Below are 24806 nucleotides of genomic sequence, written 5' to 3' on the forward strand. Positions count from 1 at the left end.
GAATAAATATTGATAAAAGAAATAACATAAAATACAAAGGAAAATAAATGTAACTAGTAAAATTAACAACTGTACAAATAAGGGCATGTAAAAAATAATAGAATATAGGAATATGGGGGGGAAATATATAAATTTTTTTAAAGTGTTTTAAAGTGGCATTGAAATGTCTTAAAGTGTCAGAGTGGCAAAGTGTCATGTGCAATGGCAGGTAAACATGTATTGTATAAAGTGACATGTGCAATGGCTTCAGATATGATTGTCCAGTCAGTGTCAATGTTTAAAAGACATTAACTCCTGTGTGGTGTGATGTGATTGAGAGACCTTATCGCCTGCGGAAAGAAGCTCCTCCTCAGTCTCTCTGTGTTGGCCTTCAGGGAGCGGAATCGCTTCCCAGACCGCAACAGAGAAAACAGTCCATTGTTGGGATGGCTGAGGTCCTTCACAATCTTCCTGGCCTTGGTCCAGCACCGCTTGCTGTAGATCAAGTGCAGGTCAGGGAGCTCGGTGCGGATGATGCGCTCAGCTGATCGCACCACCCTCTGTAGAGCTCGTCTGTCCTGCATGATGCTGTTTCCAAACCAGGTCGTAATGTTTCCCGTTAGGATGCTCTCTATGGTACAGGAGTAGAAATTCCTGAGCACCTTAGAGGGCAGACTAAAGTCTCTCAAGCGTCTGAGGTGGTAGAGACGCTGCCGGGCCTTTTTTACCACGGTGTTGATGTGACAGGACCATGACAGGTCCTGCGTAATGTGAACACCGGGGTATCGGAAGCTGTCCGCTCTCTCCACTGGATTCTCATTGATGATGGGGGTCTGGTAGTTCCTCTCCTGCTTTGTACTAAAGTCCACTATTAGCTCCTTTGTCTTGTTGACGTTCAGGAGGAGATTGTTCCTCTGGCACCAGTTCTCCAGATTTACAATCTCCTCTAGGTAGGCCGACTCATCATTGTTGGTGATCAGGCCCACCACGACAGTGTCGTCAGCAAACTTGATGATGGCGGTGGAGTTGGTAGTGGCCACGCAGTCGTGGGTGTACAAAGAGTACAGCAGGGGGCTCAGAACACAACCCTGGGGGGCTTCAGTGCTGAGAGTGAGTGAGGCTGAGACATGTCCGCCCATCCTTACTGCCTGTGGTCTGCCAGTTAGGAAGTTGGAGATCCACTGGCACATAGATGAGCTGAGTCCCAGGTGCTCCAGCTTGTGTGGAGTGTGGAGGGAATTATAGTATTAAATGCAGAGCTGTAGTCGATGAAGAGCATTTTCACATAATTCCCTTTCCTAGCGTCCAGGTGAGTGAGTGATGTGTGGAGGAGGTGAGAGATGGCATCATCAGTAGAACGGTTGGGGCGGTATGCAAACTGTAGTGGGTCGAGTGTGTCTGGTAGTGAAGAAATGATGAAGTCTCTGACCAGGCGTTCAAAGCACTTCATCACTACTGAGGTGAGAGCTACAGGGCGATAGTCATTAAGAGAAGCAGGTTGAGGTTTCTTTGGGACAGGAACAATAATGGACTCTTTGAAGCATGTGGGGATCACTGACTAAGATAAAGAGATGTTGAATATCTCAGTGAACACAGGTGCTAGCTGGTCTGCGCAGGCTCTGAGAATACGGCCTGAGATGCCGTCTGGTCCTGCTGCTTTCCTGGTGTTCACTCTCTTGAAGGCTTTCCTCACGTCATGCTCGGTGATGATGAACACGCTTCCGGCGCTGGCAGTGACTTCCTGTCTGCAGCCGTTAGCATTAGCATCGCTAGCGTCTTTAGCTGCAGCCTCGAAGCGAGCATAGAAAGTGTTCAGCTCGTCTGCCAGAGTCACGTCCGCGTTCGTCACACCGGTTGTTGGTGCTTTATAGTCCGTAATTGTATTTAAACCCTGCCACAGGCTCCTAGAGTCACTCTGTTGAAACTGTGACTCTAGTTTCCTTCCGTAGCGCTGCTTCGCCTCTTTCACCGCCTTCCGGACGCTGTATGACGCAGCCTTGTACGGTTCCATGTTCCCCGACGCGAGTCCCGTGTTGTAGGCAGCGGTGCGAGATCTCAGAGCGTCGCGGATGGTTTTATCCACCCACGGCTTCTGGTTGGGAAACGTTTTAAAAGTCTTTTTCTCTACGGTATCGTCTGCTAATTTCCCAATGAATCCCACAACCGCTTTCGTAAACACGCTGACGTCATCGGAGCTGTTTCTGAACATGTCCCAGTCTGTGTCATCGAGTGCGTCCTGTAACGCGGCCACCGATTGGTCCGTCCAGTGCGCGACCTCCCTCTGAACCGGAACTTCCTGTTTCAGCCTTTGTTTGTATTTTGGCATGAGGAAGATGGCGGCCTTGTAGCCGTCCTTGACTGTAGTGTAACAGTGGTCCAGTGTCCTATCGCCCCTGGTGGGGCAGGTGATGTGCTGATAAAAGTTTGGCGCTGCACGTTTGAGGTTGGCACTGTTAAAGTCCCCCGCTACAATAAGCGCAGCGGTGTTGTGATTGTTGCTGTGTGAGTGCCTCATGCAGCTCGCATAAGGCAGTGTCTGTGTCCGCTTGTGGTGGAATATAAACGCCACTGATTATGACCGATGTAAACTCCCGAGGTAGATAAAAAGGACGACACATGATGGACAGTAGTTCCAGGTTTGGTGTGCAGGAGCGTGTGAGAGGAACAACGCTCGCGCTGTTGCACCAGCTGCTGTTCACCATTAAGCACACGCCGCCTCCCCTTGACTTCCCCGAGTACCGTGTCCTGTCCATGCGGTGAACCGAGAAGAACTCGGCCGGCTGGATGGCGTGGTCCGGCACCGCTGGGTTCAGCCATGTCTCGGTGAAGCAGAGGAGATTGCAGTCCCGAATGTCTCTCTGGAACTTTATCCTGGCCCTGAGGTCATCGAGCTTGTTTTCCAGTGACTGGATGTTGGCGAGCAGGATGCTAGGCAGAGGTGTGCGGTGTGCACGGGCTCTCAGCCTGTTCCTGACGCCCTCGGGGCCGCCGCTTCGCGTCGCGTCCTTTGTTCTCCCTCAGGATCTCACTCGGCCAGCTCGGATCTGGAGTTAAAAACGTCGAATTGTGAGTACATTGTATACCAATAGAAACAAGAGTGTCTCTATCCTAACTATTGTACTCCATGGTGGTAATTTTGCCGATTTTAAAACACTGAAAACTAACTTAAAAAACAAAAACAGAGAAAAGGTGGTCGGAGCAGTCGTGACGGCAGCCGACCTCACCGGCGCCATCATGATTCCCCATGTGGGTTGTGGACAGAATTATTTTAAAAAATGAAGTCGAAAAATCTCCTACTTAAATCTCCTAGTTTTTCAAAATACCGGCTACATGTGGACATGGCCTTAAAGTGTTTGACAAACTTGTTGAATTTAACAAATAACCTGCAAAATAATCAAGTGTCTTTTCGCTTTTTCTGTATTTTTGAAGTTAATTTAAACCTTTAAATCGCTGCAAATGGATGGTTTGTTGGGCAAGTACTAATAACGTGACTAATTTTGTAAGACTTCACATAGATTATCTGTGTGACGATAGATTACTTTAATTTAATCATATTTAAAATTATATTTAGTTATTGATTATAGCATGTAACTGTCAAGGGCAGACTGCCTACGCGTGATGGTAACTGCTAACCACAAACATTTGAAAGGTGTTATGATCCAGCGAAATATCGCTTAGAAAAATAACTGCAGTTTTTGTGAAGCACAATGCAGTTGTATTAAAATTAATTAGCTATTAATTAGTACCGGTTACTGGGTTAAAACAGGAGGCTGTCAGGAGACTTGAAATGTAGACCATGTACAGCTTTCAAATATCTGATACTATTATAATTACTGACCATCACATACTGTATCTGAATAGGTTTCATGTTTATTGTTTGTTTCAAGAGAAATGGCATCCTATTAAATGCCTAATTTCATTAAGGTGATGTAACAAGAGGCTTAATTGTAATTTGTGAATCTGAATCCTTGGTTTATTAATGTCACAGAACACCAGTAAAGGGCGCCATGCGCAGGGACGCCATTTTGTGTTTCTTTTGTTTTCTGTTTTTAAACTCTGTTTCCCAGAATGCACCTCGTTCAGGTGATTGGAGTGCTGACCTGATCCGAGGTAGCTAATTAAGTCTGTTATAAATAGTCTTGTCTTTAGTTTCTTCTGGTCGTAGATCTGTTGAGTTACTCCTTTGTAAATTCTCTGTGTCTTTGCGCCATGTGTTTTTCCCCCCTGGCTCCAGGGGTCCGTTCTTCGTATGTCGCTAACTCAGTTAGCTGGATTTAATTGTTGTGGATTTGTCCTGATCTTGGATTGTTTCGTTCTTCAATGCGCTTCTAGCATTTGTTGTCACAGCAACATATCTGTAAGCTTGAACCTGCTCGGGAGCTGGTTTATTTCATGTAAACAGGATTTAGCCTGCGCTCCTGGCGGGTTATGATTGGTTGAAATGGCGAGGTCACATCTAATTGGGTAAAGAGCACGACTGACTCACGTGGAAAAAGAAAAGTATATGCCCCCTGCCATGGACTCCCCCCCCCCCCCCCCACACACACACATATAATCGCTATCAAATATTATATTTATATTAATACAAATTCTTGTATAATGTTTATTTTATAACATTTATTTTTCAGGGGTTTGTCATAAAAAATATGCAAATAAATATTTATAGGCTATATATTAAAAATACATATTTTATAATGATAAATTGGACAAAACTAATTTTATTATAAAATAAACAATATAAAAGTATACATAATATTTCTATTTTTTTCATATACAACATATTTATTTTCATATTGCTTATTTTATTTTATTGTCTCATGTAATTTGTAAACCATTAACTTATGAATTTATGTTCTAATATAATATTTGATAGCGATTATGTAGGGGGGGCAATCCATGGCGAGGGGCATGTCAGTGCATAACACATGTTACAAAAAGTTGAGCCGCTCTTTTTCCATTTCGTCAACCAATCGGAGGGCTTGTGATCAGTGTTTCTACTGTCGATGCATATCGCCTTTTAAACCAACGCACGAACGCGCAATAATCCTAGACAACTCAATCCAGCTACACAAATCATCAACAACAGGTGAGTTAGAAGAACCGAATTAGCCAGATCGGAATTAGCACGATGATCTTATCTTAGATGTGTCAGTTCATCTCGGATGTGTCAAGCGACGTACGAAGAACAGACCCCTGGTCTGTTCCGTTCGTTTCTGTTTATTTAAACTGTGTTTCTCCTGTTTTGGGTTTCTTATGTTTTGGTTTAATCCCAGTTTTGCTTTATCTCCTAGCCTGTTATGTTTAGCTCCTAGCTTGTTATGTTTTGCTCCTAGCCTGTTTTGCTTTGCTCCTAGCCTGTTTTGCTTTGTTCCTTGTTTAGTTTAAGTTTGAGTTAACTCCTGTAGGATATTTTGGTCTCTCCTAGTTTCATTTTGTCTGTTTATGTTCTTGTTTCTTAATTAAAGACTCATTCTAAGTAATTCACTCTGCCATTATTCCCTAATGTCAAGTCCACACCCCATACCCGTAACAATTAAGTAATGCCAGGGTCATATTTTTTTGGCAAATGCAAACAGAAACCAGCTGGAAGCAGGTAGAAGCAAATAGCGTGTGTGCAAGGTAAACAATAACGTCTTCCTCTTTTACTCTCCATTGTAAAACAGGAGTGCTTAAATATGCACAACTGTAGGATCTGTCTTCACCAACCAATAAAACTGCAGGATCACATCTAATCTTAAGTGACCATTTGAACTATGGCCAAAAACATTCAACAGTCAGTGCATTAATTATCCAAATGTGTTTTCCACACAACTTTTCATTTGTTTCAGCGCATGTCAAGAAAATCTTAAGTTCTAAAAATCTAATCAAATCAATGACTGAGCGATGTGCGGCGCCATCTTGTCTCCTTTTATGCTTCCTGGTTCGCGACCGCATTACTTCCGGTCCTGGTGCCGGTCGAGGACAGAGTGTGCATGACAGTACTCCTCTGTCCAGGACCGGCTCCAGACGGTCCTGGGGTGGAGGATACCCGGTGACAGTAGTCCCGAATGAGCTTGGGGTCAAGTATGAAACGTGCTGGAATCCAAGATCTCTCCTTGGGGCCGTAGCCCTCCCAATCAACTAGGTATTGAGTGCCTCTGCCTCTTAATACTTGATTTTATTTCATAATCTTAAACTGAGCATGAGTATATCATTTTGTCTCTATTAGTCCAGAATCCTAAATTGGATAGAATAGCTCTTAAAATAAGCTAAATTAGTTATTTCACCAGACGTCTTACAAAATAAAACTTCTTTTAAGATTCTGTGTCAAACTCAGTTTGCTTGATTTAAGAACTGCACATAAGGCATCTGTTGAAAACATATTTTATTCAACGTAGTGTACAGATTTCAAATTTGTCCACACAATATGAAAGATAAAACATTTGTGAACCACAACTCATATCATTTGACAGTTGTTAAATGTAGCATGCCAGCATTATTGTGGCACAACAGAAACAGAATATTTGTTTATGGAAAATTTGATGGCTAATGTTTGTCACCAGAGCTGATGTAAGCTAGATTAGGGTGCATCCCTAATATGATTTCTCTGGGCAATAATATCACAAAGACTGTATTTTATGGGCACAAACACACTTTCCTTGAAACTAATAGAAAAGTATGAATTATAATCAATGAGCTCATGTACTAATTCTGTAGCTTGGGCAAGAATGGGCACAGCTACTTCATATGCCAAAAAGTCTTGATTTAAATGTAAAGTTTCATAGCGCTGGAACTCAAAAGCAATGAAAGAGGAATTTATCAAAAAGATATCCTTTATCAGTCCAAACACTGGGAAAGTGCCATCCACATCTATAATAATCAAGGACTTCCCACTAATGTACTTATTGCCATTAAGAACATACCATTTCACTGACACAATGGATTGCGTGAACTCCTCTATTTCTTTTTTCTTAACATATTCAGTATTTGTAACAGCTGATACAGGCCCTGATTCACTTTCATTTGCAAAAATTGGATGTTCAGTAGCTATTTCATTCTGACACCATTCAAGTAACTGATTGTGGTTTGCTAGTGATTTACAAACATTTTTAAAATTTAACTTGGAAGCCCACTGCTTAAAATAGCGGTGCTTTGCCTCAAAGCGAATGCACATACTCCTTATTAAAGGACCAAGGGATATAATTTGACTAGGAAGATGTAACATATAATGTTGCTTGGGTATTACATTGGCTTCAGGGAAAAGTTGTTTGAACTGATGCAGATGTTGTTCAACCATACGTCGGAGTTTCAATACAGTTTCAAAAGAAATAATGGGAGCAAGAACTATCTGAACTATCTCAATTAACTTAAGAATAAATTTAACATACTCATTGTCCACTGCATTTAAAAGAAATGGTAATATTTTTAAAAGAATTAACATCTGCCCACAAGACTGTTTTAATTTGTTGTCGTTAGCTGCTAGGGTGGCGACACTAATAGGACATGGTTTATCTCGTATTTCGAGAGGTGAGTAAGGAAAATTTTGAATGGCTGAATTAAACTCATCTAATTCTATCTGTCCTAATAGAATAAGGTGTTTTAATACAAACTTACAACTCCTACTTTAAAGCCAGCAACCTCATGTTGGGCAAGTGTGTCTCCACATACAGCTATCACAGCACCAAACAACTCAGTTTCACCAGCTGATGTTTCAATCCTTACACCATTGTAAAGCAATGTTAAATCTTGAAGAATTCTTTTCAGTACAACATCAACACCCCACTGAGAAATGTCATTTGCTTTAGCAATAGCAAGAAGTCGTACTGCAATCAATTTTGATCTAAATTTAGGATCAATATTACCCAAAGTATAATAAAACATGACCAATTTATTTGCAGAAGCATGGGACCCTAAGGGGTTACAAATTTCAATTTCATCCGTGTACAGTATTATTTGCAATGCATTAGGCCTTTGAGAAAATAATGGGTGAGATGTAAAGAGGGACCCATCAGTAAAATTGTAAAAGTATCCCTCTCTGCTTCTCTGTGGTGCAGTATTCAACATGGTGAAGATTCTCACATTAGTCAATAATTGCTTTAGACTTTCAATTAGAGGTACATAGTAAAAACTTTTATTCCTTATGGACATGACCCTTGAAAGACCTTGCTTTACCCAGCAAATCTTCTGGGATACTACTACTTCCTCTGGGTTGACTACTTCCCGAGTGGCCGTATGTTGTCCATATGCAATGGTGGAGAAAGGATCCACGAACGTATCAAATGTAGCCAAAACATCATCTTGAAAGTGAGTGGTGAGGTCAGGATGCTCTTCAAACACCTTTCTCATTCTCTCCTTCACCGTATCCAGAAGAACAACTTGATATTGTTGCACTCCTGAGATTATATGGTTGACCATTCTCTGTAAAAATAGTTAGAACTAAAGTAAATTCTTCTACCATGAACAAGATATCTGTGTCTGTAGTGTGGGGCCAGGGGTAGCTCAGTGGTTAAGGCCTTGGACTACGGTTCGGAAGATCCCAGGTTCAAACCCCACAACCACAAAGTTGCCACTGTTGGGCCCTTGAGCAAGGCCCTTAACCCTCAACTGCTCAGATGTGTAATGAGATAAAATGTAAGTCGCTCTGGACAAGAGCGTCTGCCAAATGTAAATGTAGTGTATTTTCCAATTAAAACAAATATACCTGTGACAAGTGGCACTGTTCCTTGACACTGATGGCAAAAGCCGCCGCAGATCTGGCAATATCAGGTCTGGTTGTGGATGTTACAGCAACAGCTTCTTCCTTTAGCGCATAATAAAAAAAATTATATTCCTATTGGCAATTATACCTATTTGGACTCACTTTTATTGACTCACAAAATTAAAAACGTTCTGCCTCCGTGTGGCGCAGTGGTAAAACGCTCGCCCCATCATCCGGAGATCACTGGTTCGATCCCCGGGTGATGCTGTAACCTCTCACAGCCGGAGGCCTAGCTGATTGGCCAAGCTCTCTCAGGGGGGAGGGATAAAAGGTACTTAGTGCTCTCGAGGCGGCTCACAGTGCCTAATACCCCTATCTCACCTACAGTATGCGGCTTGACGTACGGTGAGAGGCGATGTTAGGCACCGTGAGCTGCCGCGATTGTCCGAGACGTTCCTTTAACGTTCCGCGTTTAATTAAACATGCTTAATTTTTCACACGAAAAGATGGAAACGTAATCACAGCGCAAAAACTCGCTCTGAATCATGATGAACCCTACTTACGGCCACAGTGCGAGACCACGCAGGTGAGATATTAAAAGTGATTGGCAATTTTAATGCATTAGTCACATTATGAAATAGGCTAATTAAAAGTCACTCTACTAGTTCTGATATTAAATAAAATAAAATTCATAAACAGGTCTAAAGTATATTCAATCATTAATATGACTTTGATAACGTGCCATAATGTGCTTCCATACACCGCTGATTTATAAAGACTGCTGCTCACTAGCGTCTTAAGCTGAAACTACACTAAGAGCGAGTTAAGGTTGGTCCAGACCAACTTTACGAACGTGTGACTTAGCTAAGAGATACTTAGCGTAAGAACGTTTCGGGAAATGCGTCATAACGTTAAGAGAGAGGTTAAGGTACAACTTAAGAACTACTTAGTGATAAGAAGCTTTCGAGAAACCGGGCCCTGTTTAGTATTTAAAAAGACAAAAATAGTTTTTGCAAGACAAATTAAATTCAAGTTTAAGCATAAACCTAACTCCAAGCACCTGGCAAAAACGATATGTTTTCACTAAGTAAATAAGCAAGTTACTTAAGCTGGTGTAATTAGGGTTGGCCAATATGAACAAAAATCCATATCCTGGTATATTTTTATTTAATGATAAAAGGTATATATTTCTGTATTTTCTTGTACAAAATGCTTCAGGTTCAATTCAAAGTGAAAGGCATATCTGGTTGACGACATTACAGGCGGTCATCTGAATTTATAACTGAGACTGAAAAATGTATAAGTTTTTCATGTTTTCAAACAATGACTGAGGTAAAATTAATCTATTTATTTTATCTATGATGTAAACTAAAAAAAATAAAGTGCCTGCTATGGGGTCGTTTGAAGACAAACTGTTTTTACGTGTTCTATATAATGTCTGACTTGACCATATGTCTGTGGTCAGTCTGAAATGTTTGACATTAGCGAGTTGGACACTAAGAACTGACAGCGTCTGTCCTGTAAACTACTACCGATGCAGTGTTTTTACCAGCTTTTTAAAACCATTTTTGCAGTGTTTGTATTGCTGTGGGGGTCGTGTCTTTAGTTATATGGTATCTTACTGTGTTTGCTATCTAGCATCTCTTTTTATACGAAACCCCTCCAGTAAACGGTTCAGGTTTTGTGGCTTACAAGTTAGCGACAGACTTTAGTTTAACTCGTTTCTTCAGACCGGAGTTTGTGGCGCTGTTGTAAAGGGAGATAGAGTTTTTACATTTAATGTGATCTCTTGGTCGCAAACTCTGCTAAATATTTTTTCTGCAGAAAACCTGAACAACCACAAACTAATGAACCGCTGATTTTCTTTTTACTAAACAGATTATCCTTTCATTAGTTTCAACAGGAGCCTGTGTCCTTTGTTGCTGACAGGAACAACAGTAAACGAATTGGCTGGGGTCGCACACACAGTGGGAGAGGGGAACAGGTGCAGGTGTGTGTGAGAGACAGAAGTAGCTTAATGTAAAAGTCTGAGCAGTAGAAAACACAGTAGAATAAGTAAAAGTCATACAACCTCAAATAAAATTAAAATTGTTTTATTTAATTAGTTTAACACTTACGGTGACAGGACTGCCAGTAAGCTGAGGCTGCTGCGTTTCAGGCAAAGATGCACCAGTCAATATTTCCACAGTGCTGGTTGTTGCAGGAGTGCTACAGTTGGCAAAGACCGAAACACCAAAAACTTCCGAGCCTAAAGAGCGTGATGTAGATGTCGTCCTCCATCCTCTTGATGGGCATCCATTTGTCAAATACAGAGGGTGCGTCCGTTTAATGTGGCGAAAGAACGAGTTAAAAACTCTGAAATCCTGTTCACATCCATCTATTCCACAATAAACCCAAAAATCCTGACTTCAACCATGAACTGCATTTATGTGGCTAAGGAGGACCTTCAGAGTTAAAGCAACAAAGACGAAACATATCATACATCTCCAAACCGCCATTGTAAATCGCCTTCTTCTTCTTCTTCTTGTCGTCTACATTGCATGACCGTGAGGGATCATGGGAAAGGTAGGTGAGTGTTTTTTAAATACTATATTTATATTAAGTTATTCCAATTTAAAATGAGGCTATTTAATTAGTTTTTGAGCAATCACTTTTTATTTTATTATAGCTTTTTCAAAACAAGAATATATTTTTAATATATATTTTCTGCGTCTGCGCAGTGTCATTTATGTCGACCTTGATGACCTCATTTGCCGGCGACAAGAAAAAGTTATTTCCTGCTCTGGTCCCGAAGAGATTTTATGAGAACATAGCAAACAGTTGAAGGTTAGTAGCTTTAAGTTTATTTATAATTTACGTTTTTGAAAACAACTATTTTAGGACCACGATACTATTAAGAGAGTTGCATTTTGTAATGGCTAGCTAACGTGCTACCTTGTTATACCCCTATCTCACCTATGCGGTTTGACTCACGGTGAGATGCGATGTTGGGCACCGTGAGCTGCCGCGGTTTCCCGCCGACGTTCCGCGAAGTTCTGCATGGTCCGCAAGCTTCCGATAGGGCCGCCAAAAATGTTTAATTTTTCATGCGGAAAGATTGAAACGTACTCGCAGCGCCAAAAACTCGCGGTGAATCTATTTACTGTACTTATGGCCACTGCGCGGAGGTGAGGTGAGGTGAGATGAGATAAGGGTATTAGCAACTAGCATGGTCAACTGGCAGGTCAACGTTTGCTAGCTTACTCCAGCTCCGTTTTTTTTTTTACCAGGTACTGTGTGTCCAGGCTTGGGAAGCGAGCTAGAACAATAATCTTGGCATGGATACGTTTGACAACACCATATTGTCGGTATTGCAGGGTAAGTCACGTTTTTTAGTTTTGTAAGAAGATTGCCTAAGCATCTATTTCTGAAACTTCGAATGCGGGATTGTATATATACTGAAGTGTTCGTTGGAGTATAATCAGTCTGCGTCCCAGCCTTTTTTTTTTATTTTTTTTTTTTTTTTTACAAAATATACCTGGAACCTTGTTGTGGACAGAGTAGTCCACAGTATTAAAGTATTACTTACATACTTACTTACATTTACTTGTGTCGCTGCACTTTTGGATTATATTTAATAAGTTGACTCTAAATCAGGTAATTTTCAGATTTAATTTCCAACAATGTTTTAATTAGTCTTTTATTCATTTAATTTTTAACACAAAGTATTCTGTAATTATTACTTACTATGGAAACATATAGTCAGAAATTGGTTTTGATATTTAAAACCTATAATCAGTGCAGCAACAAAAACTAAGCTGTCATATAAAATGTAGTGAATTAGAATGACCAAATTGGCCTCAACAATGTAGTTGAGTATAGTAGAAGAAAATGTAAATAAAGTGTCTAAATCTGTACTTAAGCACATCAATTGAGCAAATGGGTTAAGTTGCATTATATTACTGACTTGATGTGGTTGAATTAAAAAATATGAACAATATGCAAGAGTTTTTAGGAATGGTGTAGTGTATTATATGATTTATCATGATTCTTTCATCAATCCATGACCTCTCAACTTTCAAAATAGTCATTGGTTGCAGGCCTAACACTTTCTTTGAATTCCAGCTGACTTTGTTTTTATTTATTTTTTTTATTTTAATGCAGATAATGACTACTATGATCTGGATAACTGAGAACTTTCAGACATTTAAGAGAAATAAAAAAAAAAAACAGACTAACATGTATTTGTGCTTTGAACATATAGCCAAATAAATGGTAACTCTTCGAGAGTTAAAAAAAAAAAAAAACCTAATTTTAAATTACCAATCTATTTACCAATCTACAGCTGCCAATATTGATGAGGAAGCTTTGAAAAGCTTTAGCCGGGATGACCTGAAGGATCTTTTTCCTGGCCCTGAAAATTTCCTCAAAAGAAAGAAGCTTTGGGATTTCATCAGTCAAAAGGTAAATACACAATATACAACAAATGCAATGATTACTGTACAAATTGTCTGACATTATTATTTCTCCTAATCTGTATTTTATTTGTTTTTATCCACTGCAACTGTTATAGTGTGAAAGTGTTACTGATCAAGATGCCAACACTTGTCATCGAAGTGGGAGAAAAGCCTTTCCTAGTGATGTGCCACAATGTCAGCCTCAAACCTCCACTCCCATTTCCTACACTGCTGATAAAATGATGAAAATGCCAGACCCACCAGAGTATGTGGTGTACACAGATTCAGAGCTGGATATGGTGCGCAGTCAGTACTTTGCATTGCTCCGCAATGGAAAGGAAAAGGACTGTAAGATGTCAAAGGAGCTCTGTTGCAGACTTATAAGGAACACCGTTACCAGCATGGTTGCAATCCTCCGAGCTAGTCCCATGGGGAAAGAAGTAAATTACCCCTCCAAACTTGAAATGAGAGCAATGTCACAGAAGATTGTTGAGTATTACCCTATGTTACGTGATGCTGATGCATACATGCCATACGTAAGTCATCCTTTTCACATTTAAAAAACCAAAACTGAGTGAGACAACAATAAGATAAAATTATTTTTTAAATAAATGGTGTATCACAGCTGACCATCTACACCAAACTGTACAAGCGACTGCAAAACATGAGGTCTCCAAGGAAGAGGCAGGGTTCCATGCCACAACGAGGCAAAGCCAAGAAGACTCTTTTCAGCTCAGATGACACAGACATTGGGACAGACGGTGACCTAAGCGGTGAAACAAGTGATTGTACCATAATTCTTGAGAGCAATGATGACATCAGTGAGGACAATTCGAGTGCAGGTGTGTGCTGAAAATGTGCTGTTGTTGTACTAATTTTTAGACATCTAAAAACAAAAAGAGACCACAGTTGCCTTTAAATTTGGAAACATTGCAAGTTAGGCACAATATTGGATATTTGTCTGTACTTTCTAGTTATTTTCCTATTCTTAATTTAATTTTCAATTATTTTCCCCAGAGAAATCACCCCTATTGCAGTTACCCCCCAGTGTGTCAACAAAGCCAAGCAGTACCACCCTGGCTTCACTGACATCATCCAAGTCAGCTCGATGCTCCACACCCAGGACTGTTACAGCTCCACCTCCTCCAACTGCACCCCCAGAGGATGTTGTTGGTAAGTCTGCCATCACCCTTAGCTGCTTCTCAAAATGCTACAGTATCTGTATCTCCTTTTACAGATCAGTTCCACCATATATCTACAATAATAACCCCCTTACCTTGTTTTATATATATATATATATATATATATATATATATATATATATACAGTATATAAGCCTTCATACCATCTTGTCAGTTGGCCATCGGTAACAGTATTACACTTGATGACCACACAATGGTAAAATATTTAAACATCTTGTAGTAGCTATAATTCATTGCAGATTGCGACTTTTAAATCCTGTGTCATGCTAGTTGCATCCATCATGCCTCATGAGTATTGTAGATCAAATTACCTAAAAGATTTTTATTAATTTTAATTTTACAGGTGGGTATCTTAAACCTGCCTTTGTAAAATAATAACTAAATTATTTTCAGTAAAGACTTAACATAGAGCATTCAGGACCATGACATAACAAGAAGTACACACAGAAAAGAGTCAGTTCAGTACAGCCTTGTTGAACATGCATTTAACCTAAGCACTAATGATAATAATTATCAATTATAAAAACAGTAATTTGAAGAATTTTATTGTCTTTAAGACTTAGATTTTTTTGTCAGTCTAGTAATACCATGCCTTATTATATTTATATTGACAGTTACAATTACTTTCTGCTTTTTCCCATATGAGATCATGACAGTCTGAAGATGCAGGCAAGGCACTACAAAACCTTGAGCAACATGTACAAGAAGTCCAATGCAAAACCCAACCAAAGCGATGTTGCTCAGATTTTGGACCTTGAATTTGAGGCCAGGCGAGCTTTCATTAATTCAGATGTTACAAGGGAAGAAGACCGACCCACAAAAGTCTTTGAGGCATACCCATGCTTCAAAGACATTCAAAATGTAAGTTTAACTACCTTAACTTGAATACCTTTTTTTCCTAGGATAGGTTTAGTTAATGGTTGACTAACTGAGCTAAATTTTTTATCTTAGGTTATGGGTGAACTGTGTCGCATTGTTGGTGGCTCCAACCGCAAATTTATAGAGGAAATGAAGGGTAGATGGGCAGAGTTTTGTTCTAAGGTGCAGTTCTATGGTGTGTGGAAGAAAATCTTGAAACCTCCTCTTCCCTTGGATGTGCATGGAGGTAAATTGCCTTTCCATGCATTAAATCCATACATCAAGCATGTTCAACCTATTTCATTAAGTGCCATTTATCTGTCCATAGTGGAATTCACTATTGCCCTCTTCGATGCTCTTCCATCACTTTTTCCTTCCCCAACTACACCACCAAAGCGGCTGGGAAATGCCAGTGAGGCTCTCCTTCATATCCTTAAGGTGAGAGCGGTTGTTAATACTTTAACAGCCACTAACATTTATTCCATTTACTTTTATTTTTGTGCATATTCATACATAAGAGGAGCAGCTTAAAAGTTTAGTTCAGCAGAGATTTCATTCAAGATTCTTTTGTCATTACAGAACAAAATTACATTGCAATCAGGACACAGGTAGAGATTTTTTTTTTTTTAAGTAACACCTTCAGCAAACATTTCTTTAACGTCTCTCTAACAGAGATAAAAGAAGGTTGTTAAATAAATAAAAATAAATATGAATTATAAAGTCTTTGCAAACTATAAAATAACGATACATTTCATGCTCACAGTTCAGAAATTTTAAACAAATTTCACTGTTATTTTAATAATTGTATTTCATTCTGTTCCAATAGTAAGTCAGAGCATTGTAAACTGATAGTGCAATTCAGTTGTTAGTTGCTTAAGCAGGTTGCACAGTGCTGCTTCCTTTTTTTAAATCCTTCAACATTTTATCCTTTTTTTTGTTCTATTCTAGCCCGGTGAAGATGCTATGTTATACCTGCAGAAGCGGCCCCTCTCCTCCCCGGTGCTGCTTTTTGATGGAACATCCACCATTGTTGCTGTGGGAAACGTACCAGTGAGCACTCTTCCATTGGAGGAATTTTGGGAAGGAATGTTGGTGTTAATGGCATATTACTACACTTTGCACTTAACATACCCAAAATGTGTTGCAACGCTCCTCTCTGTCATACAAACTGAGGTTATCTGTGATACCATCCATAATCAAGATGCCACTAGCACATATAAAAGAGCAATAGCTGAATGGAAGTCCTTCTTTGGAAAATATGTGAATGTGCAGCGTTTTATCAGGTCAGATGGGGTTGTTTGTTTTATAGTACCTCTGTGTAGCTTTTCTTCATGACTTGGCTAGCAATGTTCTGTGTTTATTTGCTAGAAGAGCTCTTAAACAGCACTTCACCTGAAGCATGTTAAGGTTTAACTAAGCACTTTTGTTGATTGTGCTGTTATTATTGCAATGTGTGATTGCCATGTAATTTGCATTTGGGCCTTTAGTAGTATTTTGTAGTAGCTTAATTTTGTAGTATTGTCAACAATATATCGTTTAGTGAGCTTAATAAATGTTGACTATTATCGTACTGCTGTCCAGGTTGTGATTTCTGTAGAATACAGTATATTCTAAGAATAAGAACTGGTTTAAAGTTTTTTGGGCTTAGTCTTAATATGGATTTTGGTTTATTTCAAGATGAATCAACTTGTTTCAAAATGTAACTTTATATATTGCACTAATACTGAGTAATTTTACTTAAAATATTGTCTTGTTCTAATGCATTACTTTATGAACATTAAAAAAACACTTACATTTAGTATATTTCACTTACTATTTGGATGTATTAAGCTTGATTGCAAGTATTTTTATCTAAAAATCAGCATTTTTCAGCTTATTTTTGCCTCTTTTAAATACTCAATTAAGATGACTTATTTCATGATTTAAAAATCTTATTTCAAGATTTCTTATCAAGTAAAATTTACTTGCTGCATGGACAGATAATTTTACTAGTTTTAGGTAGATTTTTTATCAAATGTAGTAACTGTTTCTTATTTTTAGACTAGCAATTTTTGCAGTGCGGGGAGAAGGGGCAGGGGGGGTGGGTGAAACCATGGGTGAAGTGATGAAGGGTTTTAGTTGGGATGTGTGAAAGACTGGATGGATCCGGAGCGTAGCGCTACAGTTGTTGGTTGGTCCGTTCCGTCTGACCAATAGTCATTAGTCTGGGGGTGGTAATCGGATGACAGACTACTGGTGGAACTGATCAGACAGCAGAAGGCCTTCCAGAACCGGGCGGTGAACTGGGGCCCTCTGTCCGAGACGATGGTATTTGGGAACCCATGCAAGCGGACTATGTGTTTCAATATCAGCTCGGCTGTGTTTTTTGCTGATGGGAGTCCGGTGAGGGCCACCAGGTGTACTGCTTTGGAGAACCGGTCGACGATGGTTAGTATAGTTCAATTCAATTCAATTCAATTTTATCTATATAGCGCTTTTAACAATGGTCATTATCCCAAAGCAGCTTCACAAAAAAAAATTAATTAAAGAATTTTTTTTTTTTTTAGAAAAGAAAAGAAAAGAAAATATTTGGAAGTGTGTATGTGTGAGAAAAATGTGTCTAGATAATAATGAAATGAATGAATGATGAATGAAATGTTTCTGATGAGCAAGCCAAGGGTGATGGCGACAGTGGCAAGGAAAAACTCCCTGAGATGGCAATAGGAAGAAACCTTGAGAGGAACCAGACTCAACAGGAAACCCATCCTCATCTGGGTGATAACAGATAGAAATAACATCAAGTGTGTTGTGCAGGTGAAAGTTCAATATAACAGAAGTTGTGTAGATTCAGTTCAGCAGTAGGTGCAGAGGGCAGATGGGGTCAGGATCACTGGAAGCACAGGAGCAGAATGTGTAGCTCCAGCCATCATAAAGCAGAATCTAGCTGGAGCAAGTCCTTCTCAAGATGCCTTAGAAACCTCGCAGGGTTGGCCTTTGTCTACTGAAGCTGGCACAATCTCCAGATGCCTCAGGATGGGTAGAAAAATACAGAAAAGATGGAGAGAATTAGCGTAGTTGCCATTCAGGATAGGTGTACTGGAGTATGAGGTTATGGGATGAGTTACGCGTATGCCAGATTAAAGAGATGCGTCTTGAGTCTACTTTTGAATTGGGAAACCGTGTCTGCTCCCCGAACAGTGTCTGGAAGGCTATTCCAAAGCTTTGGAGCCAAATATGAAAATGCCCTGCCCCCTTTTGTAGATTTTAAAATTCTGGGAATTACCAGAAGTCCGGAGTTTTGTGATCTTAAGGGACGTGGTGGATTATAGCGTATCAAAAGACTGGTTAGGTATGAGGGAGCTAAACCATTTAAAGCCTTGTATGTAAGTAGTACTATTTTGTAATTAATTCTAAATTGAACAGGTAGCCAGTGCAGGGATGATAATATAGGTGTTATATGATCATATTTTCTGGATCTAGTGAGAACCCTGGCGGCTGCATTTTGGACTAACTGTAGCTTGTTTATTGAGGATGCAGGACAACCACCTAGTAATGCATTACAATAGTCCAGTCTGGAGGTCATGAATGCATGAACTAGCTTTTCTGCATCAGATACGGATAGGATACTCCTAAGTTTGGCAATATTTCTAAGATGGAAAAAGGCTGTTTTTGTGATATTGGAAATATGATTTTCAAAAGACAAGTTACTGTCTAATATCACGCCCAGGTCTTTTACTGTTAAGCTAGTAGTAACAGTACATCCTTCTAAACGCAGGCTGAATTGTAAAAGCTGTTGTGTGCTGGTTTTTGGGCCGATGAGCAATATCTCTGTCTTATCTGAATTTAGTAAAAGAAAGTTATGGGCTGGTTTACATCCTTGGCCCTAGCGCACACCGGGCACGTCTGAACGAACTCCTCGATGTCTCTCTTCATGGCGGGCCACCAGAACGCCTGTTTTACAAACAGTAGAGTTTGTTGGGTTTCGGGTGTCCCGCGATAGGAGTGGCCCCACTGGAGGACCTCTGACATCAGGTGCTGGGGCACGTAGAGTCTGTGCCTACCAAACCCTCATTTTTAATTCCAGTGGGGAGGTGCGATGATTCGTGATGTTGGGATGACAGGCACGGGGTCCGGAACGACAGGTGGAAATTGTGCTGGTCGAAAAATAGTGCCCACCGTGCCTGCCATGGGTTGAGTTGTTTAAGGTTCCTGATGGTTAGGAAGTCCTAGTGATCGGTCCAGACAATGAACAGCTTACTGGTGCCCTGGAGCCAGTGACGCCATTCCTCCAAGGCCCACTTAATGCCCAACAGCTCACGGTCACGCTACTCTGTATCGCTGCTGAGTGGGGTCAAATTTCTTGGAGAAGAAGCTACAGGGGTGTAGCTTCTGGCCTCGCTGGGAGAGAACAGCACCGGTGCCCACATCCAACGCGTCTACCTCCACAACGAACGGTTTATTGGCATCTGGATGGAGGAGAATGGGAGCGGTGGTGAAATAATGGCAAAGTTCTCGGAAAGCAGAGATAGCAGCTGGAGTGAGTTGAAATGGGTGAGATGAGGGCCTGGTCAGGGTGGTGAGTAGTGCTGCAACTGTACTGTAGCCTGGGATAAAGCAACGGTAGAAGTTTGCAAACCCGAGTAACTATTGAAGCTGCTTAAGAGTCCAGGGTAGGGGCCAGTGACGCACAACTTCTAGTTTCTGCGGGTCCATGGCCACACCCTGGGGCGAGATAACAAAACCCAGGAACGTGGTGGAGTGCTTGTGAAAGGCACATTTCCTCAGCTTGCAGTTCAGTTAATGAGCAAGCAATCTCTTGTGTTGAATGTGCTCTTCGGTGGTGTGGGAGTGGATTAGAATGTCATCTATGTAGAACACCTATCGCTCTAGCATGTCTCTCAGGAGGTCGAACTGCTGAACTGCTGGCCGATGGTAAGTTACAGAGTCCAAATGAAATGACCAGGCTCTCATAATGTCCGGTGGGAGTGAGGAAAGCTATTTTCCACTCATCGCCCTCTTTGATGCGCACCAGGTTGGACCTCCAGAGGTCCAACTTTGTGAACACAGTAGCATTAGAGAGGGCGTCCAGGGCTGAGTTGGTGAGCGGCAACGGGTGGTGGTTCTTTATGGTGATCTTTTTTAGCACCTGATCGTCGACACACAAGCGACGTTAGACCCCTCTCTGCTTCACGAAGAAGAACCCCACAGGATGGAACCTGGCTGGAGCTCTATTGTGAGGTCATAGGGGCGATGAGGTGGAAGAAGGGTGACACGTCACTTGCAGAAGACCTCAGCCACGTCCCGATAGGAGGGCGGGATTGGGTTGATGTCGACAATGGGGACCTCGGACTCCGTGCACCACATCCCAGCCTGGGCCCGCAGGCAAAGTTTGGTGCAGGTCGGCCCCCACTGAAGAATCCGGTTCTGAGTCCTCGAAATAAGGGGGTCGTGTTGTAGCAGCCAGGGGTATCCAAGTATGATGGGAGGTGAGGTGGAGCTGAACCTGGTCATGGTGTTGATCTAAAGTGAGCGTGGCGGGCTGGGCCTGGTGGGTGATAGGGCTGGATGAAAGGGGACGATCATTAACAGATGTAATTTGAACTGGCTGGGATAACGCCCGAACTTTAACCCCAATTCTTTGGCATAAGTAGAGTCAATGAAGTTATCGGCAGCACCGGAATCGATGAACGTGGTACTTCGAACCCGTTTGTGGCCAAATTGGAGTGTTACCTGAACCGTGAAGCGTGAGATGGTGGTGCTGGTAGCGATGGAGATGTGGAGGGGACCCAGTGAGTCTCTCCTCTTGCTCACCGGGGCTGTGCGTTTCTCGGGCGAAGTGGGCAGATCGCCAGATGGTGTGTCGCCCACAATCCCTCTCGAAACCGGCGTTCGTATTCTGCCACAATCAGGGAGGCGCGTCCTAATTGCATGGGTTTCCCGGCTCCGGTGTCAACCACGGCAGAAGGTGGAGATCCGACATGTCCAGTGATGGTTCAGGTGGTCAGTGGTCAAGGTGCAGCGTAGGAGAAAGTGGGAGCAGACGGCAGGGTCCTCTGGGCTTCGGAAGAGAGAGGAGGTGTTGATCAATGCGGAGAGCGAGCTGGATCATTTTTTCAGCGTGGCGGGAAGCTCTCGTCCGGCAAGTTCGTCCGGTGACTGAATCTGACCAAAGAACTGCCGTGGCCCACTCAGCTGCCTGCCCAGATAGCAACAAAATGAGTAGCACAATGCGCAGCAGATCGGTGGAGTACTTGGTGGAATTGAACTCAAACACCAGATCTAAAGCCGTCAGGAACACACTACACTTTCCGTCTGTGCCATCCCATTTGTCTTGTAGAGAGAGGAAAACATTTAGCCCTTTGTAGCGTGAATGGTAAACCCAAATGCGGAGTAACACGAGTAGGCAGGATAATCACGATTAAAGATGGTGCCGGTGAGGTCGGCTGACGTCACGACTGCTCCGACCACGTTTTCTATTTTTTTGTTCTTTAAGTTAGTTTACAGCGCTTTAAAACCAGAAAAATTACCACCATGGAGTACATTAGTTATGATAGAGACACTCTTGTTTCTATTGGTGTACAATGTACTCACAATTCTGCGTTTTTAACTCCGGATCCGAGCTGGCCGAGTGAGATCCTGAGGGAGAACAAAGGACGCGACGTGAAGCGGCGGCCTCGAGGGAAACGAGCCGGCGTCAGGAACAGGCTGAGAGCACGTGCACACCGCACACCTCTGCCTAGCATCCTGCTCGCCAACGTCCAGTCACTGGAAAACAAGCTTGATGACCTCAGGGCCAGGATAAAGTTCCAGAGAGACATTCGGGACTGCAATCTCCTCTGCTTCACTGAGACATGGCTGAACCCAGCGGTGCCGGATGACGCCATCCAGCCGGCCGAGTTCTTCTCGGTTCACCGCATGGACAGGACACGGGACTCGGGGAAGTCAAGGGGAGGCGGCGTGTGTTTAATGGTAAACAGCAGCTGGTGCAACAGCGCGAGCTTTGTTCGTCTCACACGCTCCTGCACACCAAATCTGGAACCACTGTCCATCATGTGTCGTCCTTTTTATCTACCTTGGGAGTTTACATCGGTCATAATCAGTGCCGTTTATATTCCACCACAAGCGGACACGGACACTGCCTTATGCGAGCTGCATGAAGCGGTTGTGGGATTCATTGGGAAACTAGCGGATGATACCGTGGAAAAAAAGACTATTAAAACGTTTTCCAACCAGAAGCCATGGATGGATAAAACCATCCGCGACGCTCTGAGATCTCGCACCGCTGCCTACAACACGGGACTCGCGTCGGTGAACATGGAACCATACAAGGCTGCGTCATACTGCGTCCGGAAGGCGGTGAAAGAGGCGAAGCAGCGCTACGGGAGGAAACTAGAGTCACAGCTCCAACAGAGTGACTCTAGGAGCCTGTGGCAGGGATTAAGGACAATTACGGATTATAAAGCACCAACATCCGGTATGATGAACGCAGACGTGACTCTGGCAGACGAGCTGAACACTTTCTATGCTCGCCTCGAGGCTGCAGCTAAAGACGCTAGCGATGCTAATGCTAGCGGCGCTAACGGCTGCAGACAGGAAGTCACTGCCAGCACCGGAAGCACATTCATCATCACAGAGCATGACGTGAGGAGAGCCTTCAAGAGAGTGAACACCAGGAAAGCAGCAGGACCAGACGGCATCTCAGGCCGTATTCTCAGAGCCTGCGCAGACCAGCTAGCACCTGGGTTCACAGAGATATTCAACATCTCTTTATCTCAGTCGGTGATCCCCACATGCTTCAAAGAGTCCATCATTGTTCCTGTCCCAAAGGAACCTCATCCTGCTTCCCTCAATGACTATCGCCCTGTAGCCCTCACTTTAGTAGTGATGAAGTGCTTTGAACGCCTGGTCAGAGACTTCATCATCTCTTCACTACCAGACACACTGGACCCACTACAGTTCGCTTATCGTCCAAACCGTTCTACGGACAATGCAATCTCTCATCTCCTCCATACATCTCTTACTCACCTGGACACTTGGAGGGGGAATTATGTGAAAATGCTCTTCATCGACTACAGCTCTGCATTTAATACCATAATTCCCTCCACACTCACCACCAAGCTGGAGCACCTGGGACTCAGCTCATCCATGTGTCAGTGGATCTCCAATTTTCTGACTGGCAGACCACAGGCAGTAAGGATGGGCGGACATGTCTCAGCCTCCATCACTCTCAGTACTGGGGCCCCCCAGGGTTGTGTTCTGAGCCCCCTACTGTACTCTCTGTACACCTCTGACTGCGTGGCCACTACCAACTCCACCACCGTCATCAAGTTTGCTGATGACACTGTCGTAGTGGGCCTGATCATCAACAACGATGAGACGGCCTACCTGGAGGAGGTTGGAAATCTGGAGAACTGGTGCCAGAGAAACAATCTCCTCCTGAACGTCATCAAGACAAAGGAGCTGATAGTGGACTTCAGTACAAAGCAGGTGAGGAACTACCAGACCCCCATCATCAACAGGAGCCCAGTGGAGAGAGTGGACAGCTTCAGATACCTCGGTGTTCACATCACGCAGGACCTGGCATGGTCCTGTCACATCAACACCGTGGTAAAAAAGGCCCGGCAGCGTCTCTACCACCTCAGACGCTTGAGAGACTTTAGACTGCCCTCCAAGGTGCTCAGGAATTTCTACTCCTGCACCATAGAGAGCATCCTGACGGGAAACATCACGACCTGGTTCGGGAACAGCACCATGCAGGACAGACGAGCTCTACAGAGGGTGGTGCGATCAGCTGAGCTCATCATCCGCACCGAGCTCCCTGACCTGCACTCAATCTACACCAAGCGGTGCTGGACCAAGGCCAGGAAGGTCGTGAAGGACCTCAGCCACCCCAACAATGGACTGTTCACTCTGTTGCGCTCTGGGAAGCGATTCTGCTCCCTGAGGGCCAACACAGAGAGACTGAGGAGGAGCTTCTTCCCGCAGGCGATAAGGTCTCTCAACCACACCACTATGCAAAACTAACACAAAATTTTCACAATTTTCACAATCAATCAATCTTCATACATCCATGGACACTATGGACAACTCCACGCACATCACATTTACACTACATGTTTACGTTTACATTCTGGACCATTGCACAAAGACACTTTAATAATCATTGCACAAAGTCACTTTTTCTATGCATATTTGCACACAATTATAGTTCTATTTGTACAGTATATTTCTATTTTCAGTTTCTACTTTTAGTTCAATTTTTTCTAGTTACATTTTTTATTTTTATTTAAATTTTCTATCATATTCCTTTTATTGATATTTATTACTTATTATAAGCTTTAATTCTTTTTTTAAGGTCACTGGCCGTCGTGTAAGCATTTCACTACATTTCGTACTGTGTATGACTGTGTATGTGACAAGTAAAATTTGAATTTGAATTTGAATTTCAAATAACACCAAGTTCAAAACAGATAAAATACACGTGCTATTGTTATAACAGGCTTACTTCGTCACTTATCCAGAGCTTTCTTTCAAAGAAGTCGAGTGGCTTATTAACGTGACTGGGGTGTGTTGTCTTCCTTCCAAAGTGTCTTCCTACTTTGTTGGGTCTCATGCTGTCTGCTGCCAGCGGTTTAAGACACAAAACACACACAGGTCTCTCCTCTGCCCTCACCA

The 24806-nt window shown here is 42.3% G+C and overlaps 1 protein-coding gene and 1 long non-coding RNA gene across 2 annotated transcripts; one reads left to right on the forward strand and one right to left on the reverse strand.

Annotated features, from left to right (window-relative positions):
- Positions 1 to 7833: 7833 nt before the first annotated feature.
- On the reverse strand, positions 7834 to 11047 carry LOC128513639 (uncharacterized). The gene is made up of 3 exons (XR_008356415.1): positions 10774 to 11047; positions 8660 to 8758; positions 7834 to 8376 (listed from the first exon to the last, which is right to left on the reverse strand). It is a non-coding gene; the product is annotated as an uncharacterized LOC128513639 (long non-coding RNA).
- Positions 11048 to 12985: 1938 nt separating this feature from the next.
- LOC128513013 (uncharacterized) lies at positions 12986 to 20281 on the forward strand. The gene is made up of 9 exons (XM_053486606.1): positions 12986 to 13099; positions 13209 to 13628; positions 13718 to 13934; positions 14110 to 14265; positions 14941 to 15155; positions 15246 to 15399; positions 15481 to 15590; positions 16101 to 16435; positions 20164 to 20281. Exons 2-9 carry the CDS (start codon positions 13332 to 13334, stop codon positions 20279 to 20281), a joined length of 1602 nt encoding a protein of 533 aa, XP_053342581.1. The 5' UTR covers positions 12986 to 13099; positions 13209 to 13331.
- Positions 20282 to 24806: the final 4525 nt, after the last annotated feature.

The sequence above is a fragment of the Clarias gariepinus genome, chromosome 2 (assembly GCF_024256425.1).
Source record: "Clarias gariepinus isolate MV-2021 ecotype Netherlands chromosome 2, CGAR_prim_01v2, whole genome shotgun sequence".
Classification (NCBI taxonomy): Eukaryota; Metazoa; Chordata; class Actinopteri; order Siluriformes; family Clariidae; genus Clarias; species Clarias gariepinus.